This window comes from Phaethon lepturus, unplaced genomic scaffold (genome assembly GCF_000687285.1).
Source record: "Phaethon lepturus isolate BGI_N335 unplaced genomic scaffold, ASM68728v1 scaffold12689, whole genome shotgun sequence".
Lineage (NCBI taxonomy): Eukaryota > Metazoa > Chordata > Aves > Phaethontiformes > Phaethontidae > Phaethon > Phaethon lepturus.
This window is the reverse complement of record NW_010565588.1, coordinates 1-26,930: the sequence shown is the minus strand read 5'-3', so window position 1 is coordinate 26,930 and position 26,930 is coordinate 1. Positions and strand designations below refer to the sequence as shown.

General features: G+C 42.1%; 1 protein-coding gene across 1 annotated transcript; it reads right to left on the bottom strand.

The window, feature by feature from the left end:
• Positions 1–1,963: 1,963 nt before the first annotated feature.
• On the bottom strand, positions 1,964–23,714 carry YBX3 (Y box binding protein 3). Its single transcript, XM_010295233.1, has 9 exons — positions 23,585–23,714; positions 23,400–23,463; positions 21,667–21,700; positions 16,590–16,679; positions 15,803–15,925; positions 9,171–9,265; positions 3,666–3,837; positions 2,924–3,024; positions 1,964–2,497 (listed from the first exon to the last, which is right to left on the bottom strand). Exons 1-8 carry the CDS (start codon positions 23,712–23,714, stop codon positions 2,959–2,961), a joined length of 774 nt encoding a protein of 257 aa, XP_010293535.1. The 3' UTR covers positions 1,964–2,497; positions 2,924–2,958.
• Between the last annotated feature and the right edge of the window lie 3,216 nt (positions 23,715–26,930).

The window sequence follows — 26,930 nt, the reverse complement described above, 5'->3', positions numbered from 1 at the left end:
TCAATCACAAGCTTCTCTTTTATGCAAAAATTCTTTTTATCACAAAGATAGAAATGAAATAACAGAAATAGAACTAGACGCTAGGACACTACTTGCATCTCTCCCTCAACTTCTTTCATAAAATAAAGATGGCTAGCTAGGTACTTTTGTTGAACTGAATCAATCTGACCTACATTTTTGTAGAAATTAAGAAAATTCTATTTGGCCTGTCAAGTCTCACTTTAAGAAAAAGCACTTACTTTTGAACAACTGAAGGCAGTTAAAGTAGTTTTTATAACAAATTCTGCAGTAATGTTTGAGTATTTATAAATATCTCGCAGCTGTTTATATTACAGTGAAACTGCCAACATCACCCCAATCTGCCTGAAATAGATTTAGTTCTGAACAAAACTGAAGCCTACTAAGGATTAGGCTGCTTAAGAACTTTTAAAAGGCGTGTTACTTAATGTTTTCCTCACCTTATTGACACAGAATAAAATTCAAAACAGCCATATTCATCTTCCAAGGAAAGATATTAGAATACCACTGTGTCCATCTCAACATCTTTCCCAGTCTGGTATACCAGCTTCAGTGCAGAAACTCTGTCTCACAGAGATCCTTGCATCAATGTACTTTCAGAACTGCTGGGTAAGTGATCCAGTGCTGCAGTGGCAGGTTATGCTATGCGAGCTTCCAGCAAGTGCAGCAGTGCATGTACTCAGGGGAGTCAGAAGCATTCTCCTTCCTGAACCAAGCCTGTAGCTTTCACTCCACACCTCCTTAAAAGTTCCTAATTCACTGCAAAAGCCAGCAGGAAATCCCTCAGTGCAGTCAGCTGTGGGCAGTGTAACTCATGCATCACTAAACCTTCCCCTGTGCCCCCATAGCAAAGGCAAGAGGATGCATGGGCTATTCCTCACCTCCCCAAACACTAGAAGCAAAATGCTTTGGAGCACAATTATCCCCTACTTTCATTTCCTTAGGAGTAACATGAGAAAGTATGTGTCCAGAGAACCTCGTATGATTTTTTTATTAACTGTGTGCAAGAACAGGGAAACTAGAGGAGACAAGGACAGAAAGTACCTGCCAAGAATCTCTCTACTCTCATTTAGTCCTACATGTGTACAGTTACAGTGTTGCTCCAGATGAAGGGGATTTACATGAAGTGTTATTCAGTAAAGGCCAGGTAAAGATTGCATAGCTAAGAATAGAAAGAGGTGTTTTAAGGAAACAAATGTACCATCTAAGGTTTGGGTAACAGCAACTGCAGGACAAGAATGCGAGAAATGTTGGTCTAGAGAATGAAGGACACAACAAGATAACTGAAACACACCCATGTTCAACAGCTGGAAGCAGACTGATAACTCTTGCAGGATATCCAAGTTATTGGGAGGAACATTAAGAAATACACAGACATTAAGACAGGTAAGTACTTTGCTCATTAATACAAGATGGCACAGGGACAAAGATTTTACTGTTTCATGTAAAGAAAAATGGAGAGGCTAATAAAATGTACTACCATTATTTGGAACAGAAGCTTGAATAAAGCGGCAGTTACTAAGCCCACTTTGTCTTTTTGAGCAGAGGAGTCTCAAAGCGTGGATTCTACTGTTTACAGAACACAAAAGCCTAGCAAACAGATGGGGAAAACAATATCCCCACAACCCACTCCAAATCCCCCAAACTCCTGCCACGAGATGGTAACAGAAAAACCCAACCATTAATGCCATTTGAGCCAGAAAAGCAGAGAGGACAGCGTAGGTTATAGCTCTGTTGTATAATTTCTTTGCAGAAGTTGTTTTGGATTGAAGTAGATCCACCTAACCTAGCCACGTCCTTGCACATGTATCATCCAGCATGGTTTTTGACAAGATACATCAACACATATTAAAGAGTCAGCTTGCATTTTCACATAAAAATGCTGAAGCAGCAAGAGTAAAATTGTGAATTATTTTAAAGGTAAACAAACACACAAAACTGATAATTTTTTTTGGTAGTTGAAATCACTTTTATTTGTGAGGAACGTCACCCATGCTGCACAGTTTCAAATAGATCTTACCAAGGAAAGCGGAAGTTTCTCCTCCCCGTGTCCCGCAGTGAACAGGACTGGCACAGAAAAAAAAAAACTCATCACACCTGGGAGGTTTAGCACCAGCATCCAATAAAAAAAGCATTTGATTTCAATTTCAGTTCTTTGGTTGGGGTTTTTTCCCTTTTCAGTTTGATACCAAAAGAAAAATTGAAAAATTCAATACTAGCGAAACAGTGAAATTAAAAAAAAAAACCAAGAAACCCCACAGTTGCTGTTGAAACTGGGGAGGTTGCTCTTTCTGAATCTCGCTCTCTTTTTCTCTCTTCATGCATCTATCTTGCAGGCGTTCCCTGGATCTCAGCTGCTGGTATTTTTTTTTTCTCTTGTAAGTTCTGATGTTTCAAATCTTTGCTTTTGTCACCACTGTTGACAATTTATTGCTTGAGTGTTTCTTTGGTGTTACTTTTGAGTTGTATTTTAGGACACCTGTTGAAGAGCCAAATTTAAAAAAAAAATCCATTTTACTTTAAGTTTCATTTTGCTGTTGAAGAGGTGGGATGTCAGGTGGAGAGGGACTTATCAGAACAGACAGGATAAGCATGACTAGCTGAGAGTATCTTCCCAAGGCAAAACATTACTAACTCATCAGCAGGTGCTATTGATATACAGAGCAGTTAAATCTTCCTGAAAAAAAAATCTGATTGATAAAGCAAAATTTACTTTGTGACAGATAGAAAGGCAGAGGAGAGAAAGAAGACAAAACAGCAAGCAGTTCCTTGGTTTGCCTATACAGCACTCAGAAGTTACCACAAATATCTAGCCATATATATGGGGATGTGGCCAGAGTCCAAGTCCTAGAAGTATACACAATGCTGCTTCAGTTGGAGAACAGGAACTATCTCTGTTGCTTACCTGAGGGATGGTAAAGGTGCCTGGGGAGCCAGACATTACTCAGCACCACTCTGCTCGGTCACTGGAGCAGGATTTTCAGCAGGTGTTTCAGTCACCTTTGTCTGAGACATAATAAACCTTTATTATAGGCAAAGACTAACCTCTACACCCTTCCTCTGTTAAGTGGTAGGGCCAGCACAATCTATGTTTGAATATAATCAAGGCAGGTGAATCCTCAGAAAATATTAAATATAGGAAATACACTAAAGTTTAGTTATTACACAGCAGATTCTGTCAGGGCACCACCTCAAGTGGATACAGAATGGGAAAGTCTTTCCTTGTTAAGGTAAAATCTGCATCTGCAAACAGCTCCCTGAAATCATCTGGATCAAGCAGTTCAGGAAAGGGATCTGGAGCTTTCAAGTCCATCTCTTACAGAGACATCTACATACAGACTGGTGGTTTAAGGAAGCTGGAAAACACAACTGTTTCCTCCACTTCAAAAGTATTTCTTACAGTCCGACACCAATTAATCCAGAAGCAATCCCTGTCCCACTGCTGGTTACATTTAAGATAAGCTACTTGTTCTCAGAGATTCACAAGGAATAACAATGAATACCTTCAGCCATCAGCACTTTGGACTTGGCCAGACTCCTCCAGCACACCAAGATGACACTTGATAAAAACCCCACAGGACAGAAGGTCTTGAACATTCACCCCATCAAACTTGGTCTCCACTGTATTTTGCCAGGCGTGTGCCTACCTCTTTCCCATCTTGAGCTGGAGCATTGGGTGGACGAGGTCGACGCCGGTAGTTGTATGGGCGCCTATACCCACGGCGAAGTGGCTGCTGACTCATAGCATTGGCCTCATGATGGTTCTCTTTGTTTTCAGCCTCTCCAGCCACTGGGGCAGGGCGTGGACGTGAGGGCCCTCTGAAGAGGGGGAGAAATAGGTATGAGGTATGAGAGAAGCCTGAGAAGGTTAAACTACCATAATTTTAGCCCAGCAAAAACCTCTCTAACCAAGGATTATCTTTCACAGCTTTGCTTGCTAGCAAACCATCTTTGTGGAGTTCAGCTGGCATCTAGTTGGAAGAGAAGGGCTTGTTTCATTATGTTAGACAAGCAACCTGGGTGTCTCTTCACTGCTGAAGCTACATCAGCATATTCTGCTGTCTGTCCTATAATAAAGAGGTAGCTAGCCCATTTGAATTGCTAGACAGCAGAAGAAACAAGCCAGCAGTGGCCACGCAGGGTGACTCTGCCAAGTTAGCCTTGGACTAGCTATATACCAGTCCAGCCCTATTTATAATTAACTATGTGATCCCTGGGAATTGCAAGTTCACCTGTAAACCACTCCTGGATCTTCCCTCTTTGCCTTATGTTGCCCCTCTTGACCATATAAGAAAGTGTAGCACGTATCTCAGGCAAGTTGGACCTCGTTAACAATAATATGTTAATGACATGGGGAGATCTCTGGGACTGGTTATTCAAAGAGACAGAGACTTTTGGTTTGGAACTACAATGTATGTTAAAATCTCAAATGTGTGGATACATGCTACAGTTTACAACTTCAAGGGGAACAGCTGAGAGGGAGGTGCTGATCTCCTCTCTGGTAACCAGCAACAGGACATGAAGAAATGAACAAAGCTGCATCAGGGGGAGTTCAGACTGGACATTAGTAAAGTGTCCCTCACAGAGGGTTGTCACTGGAACAGGCTCCCTAGGGAAGCAGTCACGGCACCAATCCTGTCAGAGCTCAAGGCGCATCCAGACAACACACTCAGTCATATGGTTTAGTTTTAGGTAGTCTTGCAAGGATAAAGTCCAACTCCCTGCTCCTTATGGGTGCCTCTCATCTCAAGATACTCAATGATTCTATATGCTATCAACTCCATGTTCCTGAAGTATGCAAGAGCATTTAATCTCATTTCCAGTATAAACAATGTATGTTTAGAAACTGTCAAAACACAGCTCAAAGTCATGACAAAGTCACTGCCTACTATCTAGTTCCTGTTAGCTATCTTAGCTAATCCACAGCTACCCAGTCCCAGAAGCCAATTTAGTTTTTCCAAAGGAATCCAATAGAAAAGCACTAGTGTCGCTGAATTTAGTGCATGTAAACACAAACAATGCTTACCTGTCAACTAAAACAGGAACATTCTGCACTCATATTGGATACAGTAAGCTATCGTACCTCTTACAGGAAAAATTCCTGTTAGCCATGGCAAATTATCCAGCTTGTGATTGACCCACATGACGTGCAAAAGCTCAGATGCCTCATTGTACTTCGTGTGGTGCTATTTCTGACTGCCCAATGCTAACAAAAACTTTCAGGAATAAAATTTATTCAGCTCAGATCCCTACAAGAAGCTGCATCAGTATTATCTAGGCTTCTGGGAAATGGGGTAAGTGGGACAACTTTAACACAAACATTCACAGATAGAAAAAGCTCAAAGTAGAGGTCGAAGGCTTGTGGTTCTAGACCCAGCATCCAGAAGGATCCGTTTTGCATGGAACAGGTAGTCATTACAATGAAGGACAATCTTGTTATTCCTATGAAATGCAGCTTCCTGTTGCTCTTGGCCTGCTATTTACCTCTTGCTGTTTGTTTTTGAACAAACATGCATATGAAGAAAATGGGGATTACATCCATTTCATAGTTCATCTCTAAATTAAATGTTGGAACTTGACCTCTTGAGCTAGTTGATACAAAGACAAGGACAAGATAAAGAGGAGCAAGTGAGCGAGTGGCAGACTAATACAAATCAGCTCATCAAATCAAATCACAGATATGAGAACAGAATCATATAATAGTTTAGGTTGGAAGGGACCTTTTAAGGCCCTCTAGTCCAACCCCCCTGCAATGAGCAGGGACATCTTCAACTAAACCAGGTTGCTCAGAGCCCCATCCAACCTGACCTTGAATGTTTCCAGGGATGGGGCATCTACCACCTCTCTGGGCAGCCTGTGCCAGTGGTTCACCACCTTCATTGTGAAAAAGTTCTTCCTTAGATCTAGTCGCAGTCTACCCTCTTTTAGTTTAAAGCCATTACCCCTTGTCCTATTGCTACAGGCCCCACTAAAAAGTCTGTCCCCATCTTTCTTCTAAGCCCCCCTTGAAGTAGAGGAAGGCTGCAATAAGGTCTCCCCTTTGTTCAGCCTACTCTCCTCCAGGCTGAACAACCCCAACTCTCCCAGCCTGCCCTCACAGGAAGAGTGTTCCATCCCTCTGATCATTTTTGTGTCCCTCCTCTGGACCCTCTCCAACAGGTCCATGTCTTTCCTGTGCTGAGGGCTCCAGAGCTGGACACAGGACTCCAGGTGGGGTCTCACCAGAGTAGAGTAGAGGGACAGAATCACCTCCCACAGCCTGCTGGCCGTGCTGCTTCAGATGCAGCCCAGGATAGGGTTGGCCTTCTGGGCTGCAAGCGCACATTGCCAGCTCATGTCCAGTTTTTCATCCACCAGTACCCCCAAGTCCTTCTCAGCAGGGCTGCTCTTAATCCCTTCATCCCCCAGCCTGTATTGAGACTGGGGGTTGCCTTGACCCACGTGCAGGACCCTGCACTTGGCCTTATTGAACCTCATGAGGTTCACACAGGCCCATGCCTCAAGCTTGCCCAGGTCCCTCTGGATGGCATCCCATTCCTCAGGTGTGTCAACCACACCACTCAGCTTGGCATCACCTGCAAACTTGCTGAGGGTGCACTTAATCCCTCCATGTCATTGACAAAGATATTAAAGAGTACTGGTTCCAGTACAGACCCAAGGGACACCACTCCTCACCAATCTCCATCTGGATATTGAGCCTTGATGTAACCATCCAACCAATTCCTCATCCACCAAACAGTCCACCCATCAAATCCATCTCTCTCCAATTTACAGAGAAGGATGTTGTGGGGGACTGTGTCTCAATACTTTATGAAGAACCAGTGAAAGTAGTCCAGTCTTTCATTAAACTTTCACTCATTCTCCAAGATAAAACAAGTCACAAGAAGCCAAGAATTTGAATGAGCTGTTCCACTGAAAGGAATTAAATTTTAAAAGAGTGAGGCAACATCTCAAAAGGTATGACAGTCAGAGGCTGACTATTTCACACTGATATTTTTAACTGCACCGAATTCCTTAGCTATGGAATTGTTCCCTCAAGAAGCTGGAAGCTGGAGTGGCCATATCAGAACTAAGGCTGGAAAATGAAGAAAACAATCCTACACTAGCCAGTTTAAGGTATGACTAACACAGATGACTCAGCAACTTACTCCACATATCCCACTAGAAAGCATCAGCCTTCATGTGAACTCCAAGGGATCTTTATGAAGAACCTAAGAATAGCCTACTGGGTCTTCAAGTGTCCATTTGTCCCAGTTACATGGGTTCCTGGGAAAAATAAGGACAAGGAAATCTACTTCCCAAATAGCCTCCCAGCCTCCAATTGGTTTCCACACTGGGGATTTCCTAAGCCAGATAGTTTGTCTATTTTAGAGATATCACAATGGTGTTCTCTTCTAGTTATTTGACCAGTCTCCCCAAAGCTCGTGCAAGCTTCTAACACCACCAACATCCCGTGGCGAAAAGCTCCAGCAATCTGCTGTACGCGTAACAACCCGAGTCAGCAATCTGAACACAAGTCAGCAGTGCGCTGCTGCAGCAAAGGCAAATCAGACCCCAGGCTGCATCCACAGAGGAATCACTAGCACAGAGAGAGAAGTGTGAACATCCCACTCCTTATCAGCACTTATCAGGTCACACCTGGAGTACTGTGTCCAGTTCTGGTCCCCACAATTCAAAAAGGTGACAGACAGACTGGATACAGCCAAAGGAGGGCCATGATGATCAAAAGGCTGGAAAAATTAACCTATAAGGAAAGACTGAGGAAGTTAGGTCTTTTCTCACTGGACAAGAGAAGGCTTAGAGCGGGGGGACTCTCAGTATTCCAGTACTTAAAAGGCAACTACAAAGAGGATAGAGGCGCTCTCTTCACAAGGAGCCACAAGGGACAACAGGTACAAGTTGCACCAGGAGAGGTTTCATCTTGATATAAGAAATATTTACAGTGAGAACAATCATTTACTGGAACAACCTCACCAGCAACATGGTAGAGTCCCCATCACTGAAGGTTTTCAAGACGTTATTGGACATATTGCTACATAGTCTCAGCTAGACTGCCTTTCACACCAAAGGTTTGGCCAGATGATTTTTGATGTCCCTTCCACCCTCTGCTGTTCTATGGTTCTATGAACCTCCCTTTGTTTTTCAGCATGTCTCCCACTTCCTGCATTTGAAGAATCCTCAGTGTATTTTTGTCAGAAGAGAAACAAAAATCATTTCATCCATCCTTTCCATGCTACTCAAGATTCTGAGGACCTCTATAATCTATCTTCATTTGTCTTCTCTCCCAGCCTCAGAATCCTCAGTCACTTCCATTCCTCACACATTTTTCCCCTTCAATCATTTTGATGATTTTTATCTTATTATTCTGGAAATTTTCCAATCTCTTTAGCACGCCCTTTCTCAAAAGTTTCTCTAGCAAGAGTAACTAATACTCCTATTTTGTTACCTTCTCCTTTAGGAGCCCTCAAGGAACCTAAAATTTAAGTCCTGGCTGACAGCAATACCCTCCACTCGGGCAGGATACTAGAAGGTAACACTTATGCTGCCATATAACCTAATGGCCTGTAAGAGATAGGACACATCTTCAATTCTTCCTGAACAGCAGCCTTTCCTCTGTACCTACAAGTAGCACCAGCACATAAAAGCAAGCCTGAGTGATGCACAGGACTGAGCTGGATGCACACAACCTACTAATCTAGAGCTAAACTGTGAACTACTCTCTGCAGTCCACAAGAAAAGTTATAAAGCACACCCTGTCCCTGCAGATGGGGGACCTAGCTGTCACAGATCAAGTGGGATTTGGATTCATTACTTGTCAAGGGAAGCGTAGCAGTTCAGCTGGGAAGACACAAGCTTTCCAACTCACTTCAATGTGTTGCTCAATTGTAAGAAGTAACAGGATACAAAGAATTCTTTGCCCTTTCTTAACCTATTCCTAGCTCTGAGCAATATATAAGCACATTAAACAATTTCTACAGTTGTTTCCTTACTCCTGTGGTGCACCTTTCTCCCAGTAATTAAAATGCTTCTCACTGTTCCTGCCATGTGTATGCATATTAATGCCAGGGAATACAGCTTCCTGCTTCTAATGAAGCCTGTATAGATCACAAAAGCATGCACATGTAAGGATGAGCAAAAGAAACAGCACAAACCTGCGATAGCGGGGACGATAGGTAGGATTCCTATGGACTTGTTGATGAAGTTGTCCTCCTTCTGTGACCCCATCCTTGATTTCTCCCTCACCACCCTACAACCAAAAGAAAACAGAAGACTGGGTCAAAGGTGACCTGTTACCTTATTTCATGGGCAGTGTATTAATTATAAAGCAATAGTCTAAACACAAGTTCAAAACCAGTACATCAGTACAGAAACACCAGCATACCAGGTAAAAAAGAAGTAGATACTCAGAAGGGTTTAATTTGGGTAAAGATAAGAGTAGGACAGAACAAGAGCCAACAGGGCTGCCCTTGTTCCTCACAGTAACAGACCAAGAAGCTACCTGATGATGCCTCCTCCCTGTCTTGTCAAGAAAGGCAGAGAACCTGAACCGGTTTCTCCAATGCATATGAAACTCCATTTCACAGGACATTGCATTATAAGGGGTAAATGTGTTAATGGAAAAGGCAGCTGTTGATCAGGATACTTCTCGATTTGGAAAGCTGAAAGACATCATCCTGAAACTTGCAAGAGACCACTTTCTGGCCTCATTGTACACAAAGCTCCATTCCACAGAGAACTTCCACAAAAACATCAAGAAACTTAAAGATAGAAAAACTGCATTTGTATCATGTCAAATACTCTTCTACACACTCAACATTTTCAACCTTTCAGAGATGCAGTGGTTATCTTTCCCCTTTAGCTGTTAACTGATAAAGCTGTATTTCAGTTTGGGCTTTTTTTCTTTCCTTCTAGTTTGTTGTTTGTTTTCTGAATGCCAGCCACCAGTAACATCTGTCTTATAAAAAGTTACATTATTTACCATTTCCATTACACTATTCTTCCCTTTAAAAGAAGGAATTTAACAAGATATGTTTACAGATCTTCTGGATCTGATAGAGCAGGAAAGAAAAGCTATTGCTTCTTAACAGCCTTCAGTAGTCTACATTAAGTTTGACAGGTCTCCTTCCAGTTCCACACAGCTATTTTAACCACCACCATCATATTTTGCTCTATTTTCAACTGGTGATCTCCGGCAACTGCATGGGCAGTGAACTTTTCCTTAGCTAAGGTAACACTACAATTGGCATTTAAAAAGGCTGGAGTGTTGCAGGTTGTAACAAGAAATCTTGAGGAATTAAATGAACCTCAGTGACCAACCTGGACAGTCTTCTCCTCTCACCACAGTAAAATACCTTCTAGATGCATTAGTTGTTCCAAGTACTCTTTGCAGCTTTCTAAGTTTCCAAAAAGCAGAGAGACATGGCCTAAAGGCAACTGTACCTAGAAATAGCTATACCAGCTATTCTTAACAATGTGACAGGGTCAGCTGCTGAGGTCAGTAGAGAGAAATCAGGATTCAATTTAAAAACCAACAGATAATGCTATTTATGATTGTGATGTTCTCTTATGTATAAGAGTGATCAGAATAACTAAATATCAAAAGAAACTCCCACTGACTAAGTAGATAGTAATAATAGGTAGCATCTGATAGCAGTTGAGAAGTACTTTAGAGACTCAGAACCCAAAAGGAAGTTACACTTCTGGGTTTACGATAGCATTATACTACTTACATCTACTTTGCAATACCAACCTGTCCCATTTGTATAAAGATGCTTTGTACTACGTAACTTTACAGCTTAACTGAAGGGTAGGCAAAAGTGTCTTAGACAGCAAGGTGAGAAGTAGCACTGCCAGTATTGTGTGGGACAACAGTGATTCAGAGGTCTTAGGATCTGCCTTTCATGAAGCAAGGACCTAATGCTGCTCCTGCTCTCACTCTCTTCCTTGTGTGAGGACTGGCAAAGCAGAAATAGAAGAGAGCAGCAAAATGTGAAGGGAAGAGGACACAAAATTAAAAGTCCTGAACATGTTCCAGCATAATCACTATTTCTCTCTTCCAGGATTTCTGAGCAAGCACACATGGAATCAGCACTCAGTTTCAGTGGTGCAAAGCCAGAAATACAGAACCACAAAGGCCTGGTAGGTCTTGTCTGAGGGACAATGTGCCAGAAGCTAACAAAGCATCAACCAACAGAATTGTAGGGAGGACACACAACAATATTTTTCATCAGCCAAAGCTCTCCTATAGCATTTGACAATCAGCATCACATTCACAGATCTTTAAAAGGCAGTATTGAATTTCTACATGTTTTTAATGGCACAGCCTAAGTCCACTCCTCCCTACAGAGGGCTGCACTGGAATCTCAGATAAAAGATTCAGTCTCCTGTAGTGATGGAAAGAATGACTAAACCTGATGAAGAATTACTCAAAAAAACCAAACACAAACTATTTCCTATTCATCTTGAACTGAATGTTGCTATGTCAGTATTTTAAATGGGTTTGGCTTAAACAATCAGTTGAAAACAGAATAGCAAAGCAACTGAATTGCTTAGCCCAAAAGTCTGGATAATTTCCTGCATCTTCTACAGTATCACAAAAACGCAATTAACACATTACATTAGTATCACTGTCAATTGATCTAGGTCTTTTGGCCAGAAATTAAGTATAGCTCCAGAATAAAACAATTATGCTGTCAGAAGTCACTAAAACAGATGCAATTTGACCAGAAAACAGAAGCTGGGCTTTGAGGTCTTGTTTTACTACACTGATAGTAAGTATATTGGATTCATTTATTAGGAAAACTTCATTTTTACTCTTAAAAGCACCACACATGGTCTAGCACACACAATCCTGTTCACTCAATCTCTTCCACAGGAACCTTCCAACTCCATGTAATACCTTTCTAACAAAACATTAGGTCATCCTAAAGGACAAATTAATGAAGCTGGCCTGCTGTACTCCACTCATTTTCCTCTGAAGAAGGCCAAAGTAAGCAGGCAGGCTGTGATTCCCCATGAGGGTCTTGCACAGATTTCTCTCACCCTAAAAAGGTACAAAATTTTACTGCTGGCCCCAAAGAAAAGTTCTGGAAGCATTAAAGGTACCTGCAATGAGCTTTTTACACATCTGCTTCCCATAATGTCTTCATTTGTTCTTACATCTCTTCAGATCACTCTCTAGTTTTTGTATAATACTATTGATATTTTCAGATCTCCTCTCCACAAAAAATTGTCAACCTATAAAACAGCTTGAGAGCTATTTCACTTATTTTCAACTCATTAGTATACACAGTATTATATATGTTATACTATATATACATATGAGTAATGCACACAGTATTTAGATAAGGACATCATCGGTTCTCAAGGTTATTCCATGATTCACTGTCTGTTAGAACTTTCCGATTACAGGTCCACACCATGTTTAGTTAGGACTACAGCCTCTTTTCTGTAGTGGATACAATTAAGAAATTTCCGATATGAACAAGTACTCCTACTTTCCAAAGAACTCTCCATGCAATCCCAAAGCATTTCCACTGGCACTGGTTGAATACCTCAGATTCCTCAAGGTTCCCTTTGCTCTTGAGAAATTCACACAATGTGGTCAAAAACAGACCCAGTAAGCTACACACAGTACAGACACATTTGAGCTAGCATGGCAAACAGATAGCATCTTTAGTTTGCCTAAAACCATGTCAGTGACAAAGGAGAAATCAACTCTTGTTGCACTACAAGGTTGGACTGGAGTTGCTAACAGATATGAATTAAAAGTTCTTGAAACCTAGAAGGCCACCGTGTCAAAAGTAATTTCAAACTTTTTTTTTCCTTCAGTAAATACAGGATTGGTGATGTGGACAGCTGAACTATGGGCAAAACCTTTTACCTCTGCAGCCTAGTATCTTTAAGCATAGCAGGCCTGGGTACACTGAAACCTTTTCCTTCAGGTGTGCAGCAAGTTTCCTGCAGCTGAGTAAATAGCCTTTCAGCAAACACAGCCCAAGAGTGCCATACCATCGGCATCTGAAACTGGTTTCAGAAATATCCTGCAGGACAGTTAGCCAGAAACAATTCCTCAAGCAGAGAGGCACAACCTTTAATGCACCTGTTAATGGGACCACACAGAATAGCATACAAATATTGCTATGGCTCACAGACGTTGCGACCTTTCTTCCCCCTTTACACACATGGGAACAGAAGGGGAAGGAAGAGGCCTTTGTTGAAGGAAAAGGTTATTAGAAAGAAGCATCTTTCTAGAAGCAGTAGACATGCAGTTTCACTGTGAAGAATGTGTTGACTGATGCAAGTGAAAAAATCTCCAAAAGGAAATATCGATAGCTTCAGATGAGGATTCACTACTCTCAATTGATCTATCAAAGCAAGCATACGGGGGATGACAAAAATATCTGATCAAGTTTGAGCAGTTTCACTGATCTACACTAGGACACCTTCAGGGACAGTCCCTGCAAAGACCTCCTTAAAGTGGAGCTTTGACTTGTTCAGGCAGCTAACAGGTAAGTGGGTAAGAAGGCACAGCAGAACTGGTTGCAACCTCAGACAAGCTCAGAACACAAGAAGGGTCCACTGCAACATGCAGAAAGTTGAGCAGGCATAGCAGAACATCAGCTTTGGCTGCACAGTGAACTCCTGACTGAGCTCAAACTTGAAAAGGAAATATCACTTAAGGCTCACATGTACAAGTCTATAAGACTACACAGCACATGTTCAGGAGTGCTGCAAGAACTGGCTAATGTCATTACCTGGCCAGTATGATCTTTGAAAGGTCACAGCAGTCATGGAGTTTACCTCATTACCTGTTAGAGTGGCATGATAAAGGAATGGTACTATAATGTCTTCATCATCCTTGAATGAAAAAGGAATTTACTCTTAATTTTAACAGATGGTACTAAATCCAGATGAGTCGATACATTGATGGGCAGGCCTGACATTCAGAGGATACTCAACAAGCTAAAGAGAAGGACTGACAAACCTCATGAGCAATGGGAAACAATGAACACCCAGGTTAACATCCTTTAGTTAATTTTCATTTGCAAGTTTTGAAGGCTGTAATTCTTCCAGAGTCAATGATCCCAGAGAAAGAGCAGTATGTTTTCCGTTATGAAGTGAGAGATGACTTCATAGGACACCAGGCACCAGTCACACAACAGCCAAGGTCTGGTATCCACACCAAAACAGTCTGGCAATTCAGATATAAGCAAGCCAAAGGAAAACAGTACGATATCACAACTTGTTTCCCTTGTGTACATCTTCAAGTACCACATCTAAATGCATTACAGTGTCACATGCAAACCAGATTTTTAGCTGCATGAGTTTGCATTAGACATCCATGAGAACACACCCCAGCATGAGTACCCTGAGACTGAATGGCCTCATATCCAAGATGGGTCTCACGTTATCATTCTTCAGGCACAAAGAAACAGCTACTTTCCATACTCAGCAGTACACAGTGTTGTCCAAGCCTTAGTATGTCTGCTTATTTAAAAGCTGAAGCATCTCCAAGACAACACCAATATAACCAACTAAAGCATTCACTCCCAATAAAGACAGTTGAGGGAGATTCTAATCTCAGAAGAGCAAAGAATCAATACTGCAATGTAGCTAGTTGATGAGCTAACAGATAAGACTGGAAATATCAAAAACCTGAACAAAACCCAGTATCCTACTACTTTGCCACTTGGCATGTAAGTAGAAGCTACAAACTGTATTGCCACAAAAACAAAGACATACTCAGTAATAAGTATTCATCAGTCACTAGTACCAACTTGTAGCAGCCTCCACGGGACTCAGAACATCCTTCATGTTTTTAAACATGGTGGTGTTCAACAGGATTAAAGAAAAGACCTCGTGATAGCTACTACAAACAGCTAGACTTTAAGGAAGGATTTGACAACACTGAGTTTGCCCCCATGCTGTTGACTGTGTAGAACAAGATGAGAAGAGAGTCATGTTGCCTGGGTACAGACTTCCACCAGGGGTCTGATACTGGATTGTTCACATATTCCTGCAAGTGATCATCAGACTCAGCTAGGAAAGAAACGATGATCAAGCCTGGAGTATGTTCCAGTTTCTTGGGTTGTTCCAGGCACTAATTTAGCACAAGCATGATGTGGATAGGAGTAGTAACCGATAGAAGCACAGCCATATACCTCATACTTATTTGTCCCTCTGCAAAAACTTGCAGGGAAGCGGCTTAGGAAGGCTTGCAGGTGTTATGAAAAGCGGTGTGTAGCTAGCTTAAAGAAAAAAATGCATTATATTTACACTGTACTGCTGTAGGCAGAGGCCTATAAAGGGATGATACATGGAGGTTTCAATTAGTTGGTCATAATACTACCATGTCATGCAAAAGTGATGGACTTTTAAACAAATCTGGTTTTCCAAGTAACCCTTACAAATTATGGTATACTACTTACGGTAATATAAATACTTCCCCTTGCTTCAGTTAAAGGGCATGGTGAACCACTTACGAGTCTCACTCCTTTGTGTTTACTCTTCAAACAGATACCTTAACACCTAAAGAGATGGTTTTTAACACAATTCCAGAAGGACGTGCCAAGGAAGGGCCTATAGGACACCCAGTAATAAGAAATATCAGTATCAGTAACATGCTGGAGGAACCTAGAATATTACTCAAGAACATCTCCCAGCTTAGTTAAGCATTGACAGTTTACTATACACCAGCGCTGAACCTGTAGTTCCCTCTCGTGAGAGAATCAGAAGACTGCTGAGGAGGTAGGATGACCACCACTGAAGAAATTAAACTTACACTTCGAGGAGGTCCACGGCGTCGGCCAAAATAGCCACGTCGATAGCGGCGCCGGTCTGCAGCATAGCGGCTGCCTTCTACAGGAACTCCATCTGGACCAGTGACATTAGCTGCTTCTGCACCCTAAAAGGCCAAAAGAAAGTAAGCCAGGGTGGTGCAAGAGAAGAATAACCAGGTACAGGGAGAAGCAGAAGGGATAAGATGAAACAGGAAAGACGCTTGTTTGCATCAGTTCCAAGCTACAGAGATTCCTTCCTCCCAAGTAGTACAAAAAGTCTGTTATTCAACCCTGTAACACAAGAGTTATGATCACAAGTTAAGACCCTATCAGCCAGACTGAGTTCAGAGGAAAAAGGAGAAGTGATTGATTAAAAAACAAAAAACATCAGAAAACCTCAGAAAACTCAAAATGTTTGAGAAAGTCGAAGTGTAGAGAACTTGACGGTTCTTACAGTTAAGCTACCAGACTCCAAGACAAATTCTTCAAGGCAATGTATCTATCAGTTAATGCTTATTGGGCAGACTGCAAGCTTCAAATGCTCTATCAAGTAGATTACAGATTCTAGAAGCACTAGGATGTAGTTACAGTAGAGTTTTGATATACATCTAGAAAAACTTCTTAATGAAGCCTTTAAAAACCCCATCTTCCACAGAAAAGCTTTATGAATGCCACCCACCCACCCCAGGGATTAACATATTAGACAAAACCACCAGATACACAGATAAGGCTCACTACAGTGATGTTAACTCTGTTGGACCACACCCCTAGATCTCCATAATGTCTCACCTTCTCTCCCTCGACCACATCAAATTCTACAGTCTCTCCATCACCAACACTGCGCAGATATTTCCGTGGGTTGTTTTTCTTTATCGCCGTCTTTAAAGAAAGAAGATACAGAAAGATATATTGGTTTATCTTACACATTCATAGCCCTGTAGATAAGGGAAGGACAGTATTCTTCTGCTACGATCCCAACTCTACATACCAGATCAGTCACCACACAAAGATATTTCAATATTCTTATTCCATAGGCCCTCCAACACTCAGTCATGGTTTACTCCTTTCTCAATACTCATGAGTTCACAAATCAGCTGTTGCTCCAGGATCCCCTCTGTCAAGCCTACTAAATATCCAGATCACTACATATTTCTGTAGGAACAGAGTTCACACACTGTTTGATCTCCTGTAAGCCGTATCAAGTCAGCTCCCGCAGCAAGTGACCCATGCCTTCAGTCATTAGGAAACCTATAGACCATTTACAGAGAACTTAATACCAGGAGCAATTTTGTAGAAGATGGCATTAACTATAAGGTATCATGGCAACTGATAGTAACTAGACAAGAATTACTAGAACACTGGTGTAACATAAACAAACATGTTACCTATACACCATAAGGGAGACTCACAAAAATTAGGCGAGTCCCTAGGGAACACAGGAATAGCACCAGAACAGACAATCTCAGTCATCTTTTCTAGACAGAAATCTCAAAATACTATTAACAATGTGGCTTTGGATCAAAACTGATTGAAAACCTCCTCAGACTCACAGGAACACTCAAGACTCTTGGAGCCATTTTTCAGCCTGTCAGCTACAGGTGCCTTTCAATCCATGGAGTATTTCTGGGATTCCACAGAAGGCAGTTAGCAAGACAAGCCTATCTGGTCATTAAGTAAGAGTTCACAAACTGGAAGAGGCCATGGGAGAAAAAAAAACAACCACAACACCAAGCAAAAAACAACACACACATATTGTACAAGCCAATCTAGGAGCCAGCTTTTTACTGAAGTTCTCTTAGTTCTACTAAGTAGAACTTGGTAGTTCTTCTCTTTAGAGGGACCAATCCACTTAAAGTTTTCTGATAGGGCATCTTTTGTTAGCATGAAGGAGGCAGGTGCAAGTCCAGTTGACAGAAGTATGCATGGAAATACACGGCACAAATCCAGCTTAAGAAATGGGATGCAGGGCAGAAACAGAAGAGACAGTTGTCATATCTGTCTGCAGTTCAAGAAAAACAAACAGAATGAAGATCAGTTGAGTTGTTGCCCATGCATGGCAACTACAGTCATTCAGTCAACAATAGCCCAGAAATATTTCCCACTGAAGGAAAGTTCTAATCAGTTTAAAGTTGAGCTTGACCAGTTTAGGAAAAGTATTTTCATTGTTGCTGAATACAGTCCCCTTTGTGTTTTAGGCAACAAGCAAGTACGTCCTTTTAGCCCTATATCCAGCCACACCTTTCCCTGTACCCTGCAGTGTCCCTGAACAGCTCAAGGAAGAATGCAAGAGTGTACATATTATTGCTACCAAAAACAAAAACAACCCAAGAGTCTTGTTTTGTTGGGTGTTTTTTTTTTTGTCTTTTTTTTTTTTAATACAGGAAGAGAATGAGCTGCTCAAGTGAATTCTTTTGGGAATTACTTTACAAAGCAGAGACTCCCACCATCAGCTGAGACAGCTTTGCTTTCTGTTGACCTATTAGTGTAACTGCCCCATTTCTAAAATCAGATGGAAGTGCTAGCTTTTCGATAAATGCTATATACTAATATCATTATCTTCATTGCAGATTAAGGGTGTAATTCTTTCACCACCACTTGTACTGAGACAAGTAACTCAAACTTTGAAAACTTGTGCTCTGCATATGATGGAGACATCAACAAGCTCTATTTCAAACTCCTTCCACTTCCTTGTAAGTGCAGAGGAAGAAAGGACTACCAGATTTCTTTTCAGCAGGTGTACTGATTAATCAGCTTGATTAATCAAGCTCCTCAAACATCCTCCAAGAATGGTAATGGAAGATAAATTCGATAGGATTCCACATGTTCTGTTCCAGCTTTAGGAGCAGAAACTTCACAAAGCAGATTTGCAATTGAATAACTTGCCAACAGGAGAGAGGCCACACAGCAGGCTGGGGTTTGTTTTATAAAGGCAACCAGAAACAATTTCAAGTAAGTCCTGTAATTCAGAGCAGAAATTATATGGCTTTACTACTTACTTCAGCTGCAGGTAAACATTGCTGAAATAAGCCTCTAAACAAGCTTAAGCTCTAAGCTTGATGAAATACTTTTGCTCTGTATATCCAGAGGGGAGAGAGCACTATTCTCCCTGTTACTGTTCACCAGCATCCTGCAGGCTTCAGCTTTGATTCAAAAGACAGATGTTTTGTGTTAACACAGACAGCACTCAACAATTAAAACAGAGCCTTTCCTTTCCCAAGGGGACACTGATGAACAGACAGCTGTAAGAGTCTTCACAGCTAGTTCAGTATTGTTTGGAAAAGTTCTTTCCATATCCTCATGATATCACATCATGTGCACATCCAGCACTGTCACAGCAATAGCCAAAATTTGTTACACCAGTTACTGGTGCATGTACACAAGGCTGTGCACAATAAATATAATTCAGTGAAGAAAGATCTGGGCAGCAGAAGAGCTTAACTCCTCCCCTCTGCTTGCCAATTTAAACTATGCCTAATTAAATTGGACTTCTGACTACTGACACTTTTAATGGTGTTAAATTGCAAGACCGTCCTCCCCCCAGACACACTCCACCTCACAAGGCAGACCGATCCCTATTGCTCACACCAGCTCTAACTGACACAGTGCCCTAGACAGCACCTTGCATGAACCAACCGGACAAGGATGCAAGCAAGACAAAGCAGGTGAAGAATTGCCCTTCCCCATAACACTGCTTGGGTCCCCTGCAAGACAAAGGGTTAATTCAAAGCAAACCATGCATGCCCTAAAGAGAAAAGCATTTTAATCTGTACTAGGTTTATAAATAGCATCCAATCACCAGACACCAAGCATTAACCCCCATTCCAATCATGAGATCGGCCTGTTCCCTGCCTGCTGCGGATGCATGCTGGGGAGGCAGGGAGGAGGCTGTATCTATTCAACTAGGTCAGCCTTATTCTGATGGGATTAGGCATGTAATCCAGCCCCTCCCGGGACACATGCAGGGAGGAGGGGCAAAACTGGCACAAACCATCAAGAGGGAGCTCACAGCAGGATGTTTGCTCACACAGTGGATTTGCCTCCCTTCACTGGGCAGGCCCCATCCGCTGGCTGTACAGAGCCAAGCACTTGAGCAGGAACTCCACACAGAAAGCCCCAGGCGCTGGTAGTGAGCACATTCACATACAGAAACAGCTTGAGATGGAAGAGCTGAAGAACACTGATTGCAGCCGACCCAGGCCAGAGCTGGAAGCATCTGCTCTGCCATGCACAGCCCACCAACAGGGTTAATCGGATGCAAACTTGCAGATGTGGTATTTCTGAAACATCAAGCCAGTTTTGCTCCGTACTCACTACAAAAAAATTTCAGCAACAGGAGATGAGAAATAAGTTACACACACACCCCCCAGTTTACATTTAGGTGAATAATCTCCACAGGTGAAGGAGACAAAAACAGCACAGATAACACTAGCTTGCTGTGGGCCTTCACTGTTTGGGGTCTGTGCAGGCAACCTTCCCAAGAACGACAACTGATCCTCTGTCATCCGCACAATCACCGTTTCCCAGGATATTTTCTCACAGGTCTCAGGGAGACCTCATTGTCTTCAAGGTAGTTTTACAGTGCTGCCTACCCAGAACTTGTTTCTGCTACTAGAACTCTTCCCACCTTCCTCTGAGTGTGTTGCATTAGGCCACAGATGCAGCATTTGTATCAGTGTGCACATGATCATTAAGGACGGAGGGTGACCATTAGAAATTGGTACATGCATTGAGAGCTCTTGCTCCCCATCCACCTGAACTGGGAATGTGTACTGTGAACACCTCCTGACATCTTCACTTGTTAGAGGCATAGGCTTACCTTATCCCAGTTTCATCTGTTTTAGGGGTAACAGGTATAAACCCCTTGATCCAGAGAAACTGTTATCATAGGCTATTTAGTCATGAAGCCACAAAACCAAAACTAACTCTCCACATTGACCAGCATATTTAACACAACTACATATGTACATATCCTCATCCTCTGTGACCAACTCCAAGTGCAATTTTCCTTGTTATATTTGATGGAAATACTGCCACTTATACTAGAGAGAAATCTCATGCTTTTAAGAATCACATAGGCCTGCAGACATTTCATATGGGACAAATTCCAGGGGCAATACTTCATTTTCTGGTGAAGTGTCTCAGATAATGCAAAACCAGATCTAAGCCAACTAATCAGTTTATATCAGCATGGAGACAGAATCCTCTGTCTTCCTATTAGTTGCCTGTGACCTGAGAGTCACAGTATAAACTTAGAACAGTCTACTGACAGTTCAAGAAAAGTTAACCAATGACAAGCTGCTGGGCAACCTGTCTCTGCTTGGGCACACTTGGCACACAGCCTTCCTCCTCTTCTTCCTAAGAGCAGCTGCCTCATGCAGCAACAGCTGATGGCAACCCAGGCTGGTCAAAAGCCAGACTAGATCACTTTCTCCCCAATACCAGGGAGGGCAGACAGAACAGAATGGCAAATGAAGAGGGTAGGAAGAAACAGAAGACATAAGGAGCATGAGGAAATGGGGAAGAAGAACAGACAACAAGTAGCAAAGTATTTACTAAACAGAGGAGTCATCCCCTCAGGGAAGGGACAACCAAACAAAACAAGAACATATCAAAAAACCTTTAGTGTTCAAATCGGAGCAGACAAAAGAAAGCATGACGGGTTATACTTACTCCTTCAGTTAGAACTCCAAAGAGAAGGAAAACATACCCTAATATTCCTCCCTGAAAATTTCAACATACATGTCCAATCAAGGTATTTGCGGTAAATTTTCTAAGAAGCCAGGACAAAGTTGTGTGGCTGTTTCAGGAAGTTGCATTAGAAACCTATCATACTGCACATCTTTAAGTACAATTACTGCTGTCTTACCTGATGAACAAATACATCTTCTTTGGTGTCATTTCTGCAAAAAGAAAATGAGAAGTTGTTAAGAGTTTAGACTAAGACTTAAATAGAAACCCCTGACTTCACAAGTGAAACCCTCCTTCCTCCAGCATGTAGTACATCCCCTGGATTCCATACATTCCATGTAAGTTTATGCTACCAAGGCCCTGCTCTGAATTTCCAGGGTCATCTGCTTGACAGCAGAAAGGACTCCCCACCCTTCAGAAGAGTGAGGGAACAGGGGGAGGTTCTCTGTAATCTTCTGGCAATTGTTCAATATTTTGTTTTGACACAGGGCAGAGTTTATGACTGGACTGCTTGCCTTTTGCTATTCCACTCCCCTCTCCCCCCGCCACCAAAAAAAAAAAAAAAACACCACACATTTCCACATGGGATGCAACCTGAGCTGTTATTCCAGAGGTCAAGCAAGACTATCAACAGGACTGGCCACAGCTGTTAACACAGCTCTCCTTTCAGTGAAACTCAAAGCAACCATGCACAAGGGGTGTTATGAGAGTACATTGGAGGGGGACCCAGACATGAACATGAGGTTGTCTGGATTAGGCCAACCAGTTCAGGCTTCTGCATGCAAAATATGAAGGCAGGTCTGAGACCTTGACTCTGTGTCCCCATACATCAGAAAGAGCCTAGACAGCCATCTGATCAATTCCTTCTCTTCAGAGGGAACAGGTGGGTCAAAGTTTGTGAAGATAATGCATAATAGAAAACTTGTGCTGGACTGAAGTAATAGCAGACTTCATTTTAGGAAGAAAGCTAAAAAGCTATTACATGATATCCAGCTGAAGGCTCCAACATCAACTTCTATGAAAGACTTTAAGAGCACTGCCTAATTCAAGCTTTTCTTCTAATCTTACATAACACTGGATAGTAGCCTCCAGAGACTGTACCTGGCTTCAGATCCATGAAATGGGGCTCTTCTACCCCTTTCTAAGTGTCCAACTTAACTGCTGTGTGACAGTTCAAGGACTTCCAGGACGAAATAACTTGCCAAGTACACCTTTTGCATGACAAGTGTTCACCATGCTTTGTTTTTCATAAGGCACAGGACATTTAAGCCAATCAGCACCACAGATACTGCAGTCTTAAAAGCCAGAGTTTCCTCCAGTAACATAGAACTGTGGGCCTTGGGCAGCTAGGTTTGGAGTGTGATCAGTATCACTTACAGCTATTTGTATTATCGATGCAACTCAGAAGTTTGTTAGTGTTCAGAGGAAAAGAAAAAAAAAGCTAGAAAGAATTTCTGTGAACCCAGGCCTGGAATATCTTCAGTTAGATGGTATCAGAGAATCTTAATGTGTATTTAGAGTAGGGATACGACCACTCAGTTAACACTTGAATTTCTATCCAAAAATCTTTCCCTTCATCCTCCAACTTTACTTGCACCTTTAAAAAAACTCAGGTAGTCAGGAAAGAACATACAGTTCATTAAAGGGGTAGTAAAGTAAACATGAGAAAGAAGTAACAGACCAAACTTGTAGTGAGTTTGACCCTTTCTGTTTTCTCCCCATATACACAACCTTTATTGGTTCCCTGAGATGATACCCGAATTTGCTGAATGCCTGGCCAAATTTGCCCATCAACTGCATGAACCTGTAGTCAGGTCCTCGGGTCTCTGCTGAAATCACCAACACATGGTATATTATCTGTACCAGGAGTCTTAGTACAATATGAATGTGACTTTCGTAACTTAAACATACCTGTTGATAAAGCCATATCCATTTCTGACATTGAACCACTTGACTGTGCCAAGAACTTTGGTGGCTGGAAAGAAAAAGAAGTTGCTCTAAAACATAATGGTACAAGAATGTTATAAAAATACTTTCATACCTTCACATGAAGTCACAACCAGGCCTATTCTTCTCCTTTAACACTCAAAGCATACCTTCATCTCCCACTTCAGTGTACACTAATGCAGTAGCAGGAAGCAGTGCTTTCACTTGCTGTTCTTCAGCCAAGGGTCTACCACACAGCATGCAGAATGAACTCCAGCTCTTATTTTCAGAATTGGCCATCTATCCCTTCTTTTTATTTCTTATCCCAGAAATGGGAAGTGAAGCTAAAAATCCCATTGCCATTCATCAGTTCTTTAGCTTAGTAGCTAGACAGGAAACAAGGCTGAAGGAAACTGTTTAGAAATTCCTCTCTTTCACTCAGTTACCCTTCCTTTCTTTCTTGGAAACCAGAACTGGCCAAAAGAAACCATATCAAGCACGATGCAACTCTCAAGTTGAGAGGCAGCACATCCTTACTTTGATCAAGTGCTTTTTTGCATTGTTAACATCCCTCTAACCAAACGAGGCCCCACAGGATTTTTTTTTTTTTTTAATATTCCTACTGGTAGTGATTTACCAGATATAAACTGACCAACTTTATGTTCTGAGACTTCTAGGATCAAGACAAGTTCCTGTCTCAACACCAAAACAGCATCTTCCTTAGAAGCCATACTGCAGTGTCTTATAGGACCTGGCGAAACCTGTTCCTCCAACATATAGGTACGTGTGGGAGGAACTTAACAGCAATGGAAGTAGTGCAACCTCTCCTTCCCTCTCAGCAACTGGGTGGAGGCCTCAAGCTTGTACTTCTCAAACCTGTAGGAAAGGGAGAATTTTGGGCTCTAGACTCTAATACATGTTACTTATTACACAGTATGACCACAACTATCTAAGCAATCTATGTAGTACTTATTTGAAAAGGGTCTAGTCACCTACAGACGACTGCTTGTCAAAAGCCCTACATATGTTTGGGGGGTGGGAGGGACCCAAGAGGCAATTAAAAGAAAAATAGTCTAGAGTCGGTCTCCAGTTCAGAAGTCCAAGCCAGTCTGCTAGAGGCAAGAACACACTGCAAATCATTACCTTCATCTGCTCTACACCTGCATTCTTCCCTAAACATCCACTAGGAGATGACAGAGCTAGACAGACCTTTGGTCTCACATAGTCTTGCCATTCTTATATACCACTCCCACACACAAAAAAAGAACAACCTGTTCCCCCTCCCCTGAACAGGGCTAAAGTAAGAACACTTGCTGATAGCAGTCCATTGTAGTACTGTTGCTATTATTGAGAGTAGTAACAGGTCATTTCTTATTGCACTTATAGAAGTGAAGATTTTGGCCTTCTTTAATACAATTTTTAGCAGCAAATGTTCATACTTAGAAGCAAAACCGTATTAAGACTGAAACGGTTATTATAGAAAAGGGCACCACATTGTACAGCATCCATTCCCAAGACTTATTTACAGAGATAAAAACCCTAAATTTCACTGCTTAGCACTGATTCAGAAACAGTGTGACATCAACATTTATCGTTAGGCTTTTAGGTTTCGTTTCATGGGGGACATCACTAGGTACATGCACTTATTGCTACCACAAAGGCACTGGCTACATGCAAGAGCCTGCTGCATTAAGAGAAGTCAACAAGGAAAGAAGAGGCAGAGGGAAGGCACAGAAACAGGTGCCAATGGCACAGGCAGGTTTTAGCCTGCTTTAAGCAACAAGGCTAATACCATCAATTCCCCCACCATCATCCTTTCCCTCCCCTGCAAAATAGCTATTGAATCTGTTGGCCTATTTCAGTCAGATAAGGAAGAGGGCAAGAAACCTAAGAAGCCTGATGAAAACCTTCAGAGGAGTCAGAAAGCTGGTGGAAGGAGAGGTACTCAAAACTTACTCTAGCTGTTGATAAATGGAAGTACACACACGGCTTCAGAGCAACATTGCTCCTTTTGCACAAGCTGCAAGAGATCAGGGCTTAGTCTCCAATATATTCCCTAAAACAGTATACTGGGGAAATACTAATCTCTACCTGCACTAGTTACAGTTCCCATAAGTATTACTGCGGTGGAGAAGATCATCAGACACAATAGCATGACTCTGAACATCCACGTGGCTGTGGCACAGCCATTGTTAAGCCCGAGCTGTCATAGCGGGGAAATCAGGCAAGTAGAAGGACAAGCCCAGAGGAACCCATAACCAGTTTTACTGACGAGTCAGAGAAGGCAGCTGATGTGATGATGCCCATCCCACTAGCAAGTGAAAGTCCACATACTTCTAGAAGATGCTGTACGCTGATGCTATCAGAGGAAACAGTCATCAGCCACTCCTACCCATGCCAAAATAGCCTTTTCATTAGTTTTAACAAGGAAAGCCAAAGCTTCCTGCGACCAAGAGAGAAGAGAAAGTTGACTAACCTTTATCCTTATTCCTAGAAGTCAACCATTCGGATGCCCTGGGCAAGCATCAGACCTTACTTCTAATGGGATCTTTCTAAGAGGAGACTTAAGTGAACATAATTACAAGACCATTAGTAGGGACACTTGAGGTGGACTTGGACATAAGTCCATTTCAATTAGCAATAGCAATGATCATTTTCCTTACAACTCCTGCTAAAAAGCTTGCCTAACAGTAAGGCCAGTGCACAAAACCATCACCACAGTGGTTTTATTCTTTCCTACTAGAGCAGGAAAGGCACTTGTGCCTTCACTTTCCCCTCCACCACCTCCCCAAGCAATAGGTGAACAAGATAAAAACATGACCAAGAATGAAACAAGCCATGGTAAGGCAAGAAGCAACCAGACATACCAACAGATATGGATGCACCTTGACCAATTACTGACAAATCAGATAACAGAACAGGAAAAAAAAAACCAAGCACAAACTGCTCCTCCAATTTCTGTTTTGCTAAGAATCGTTCCTACCTCAGCTCCAGAGAAATCCTTCACCTGGTTCCTCTATCTGCTGCAGTAAGACCTCAGTCTTTCCTTTCAGAAGGGAAGATGCTGTCTTTCCTTACTGAAGTTCAGGACTCTACAGTAGTGGCCAGCCTCAGCTTTGCCTTACTAACCTCTTAAAGTTATGCAGTTACAAACAGCAGATCCCTAGCTCCACTGCAGATTGAAGACTTGTCCTTTTCAACAGGTTGATCCTGTTTAATCACCATAAAAAAAAAAAAACAAACGCACTAGGCTTGAATACAGAGAGGGCAACTTGGCATTTCGCATGCCTTTTTATCGATAAAAGTATAAACTAAAAAAAAAGGCACTGATTCTAGAGACATTATTAAAGCAGTATTCTCTATAGATAGAAAAGTTGTGTAAAGACCTTAGGATTAAAGGGGGGCACACACGGTTTACCAGTAACCCCTTCCAAGAGGGGATGCCCCAGCAGGGCATAGGGCCGGCGGCAGGTGCCGGGAAGCCCGTCAACATGGCTGCGCTTCCAGTCGCTATCC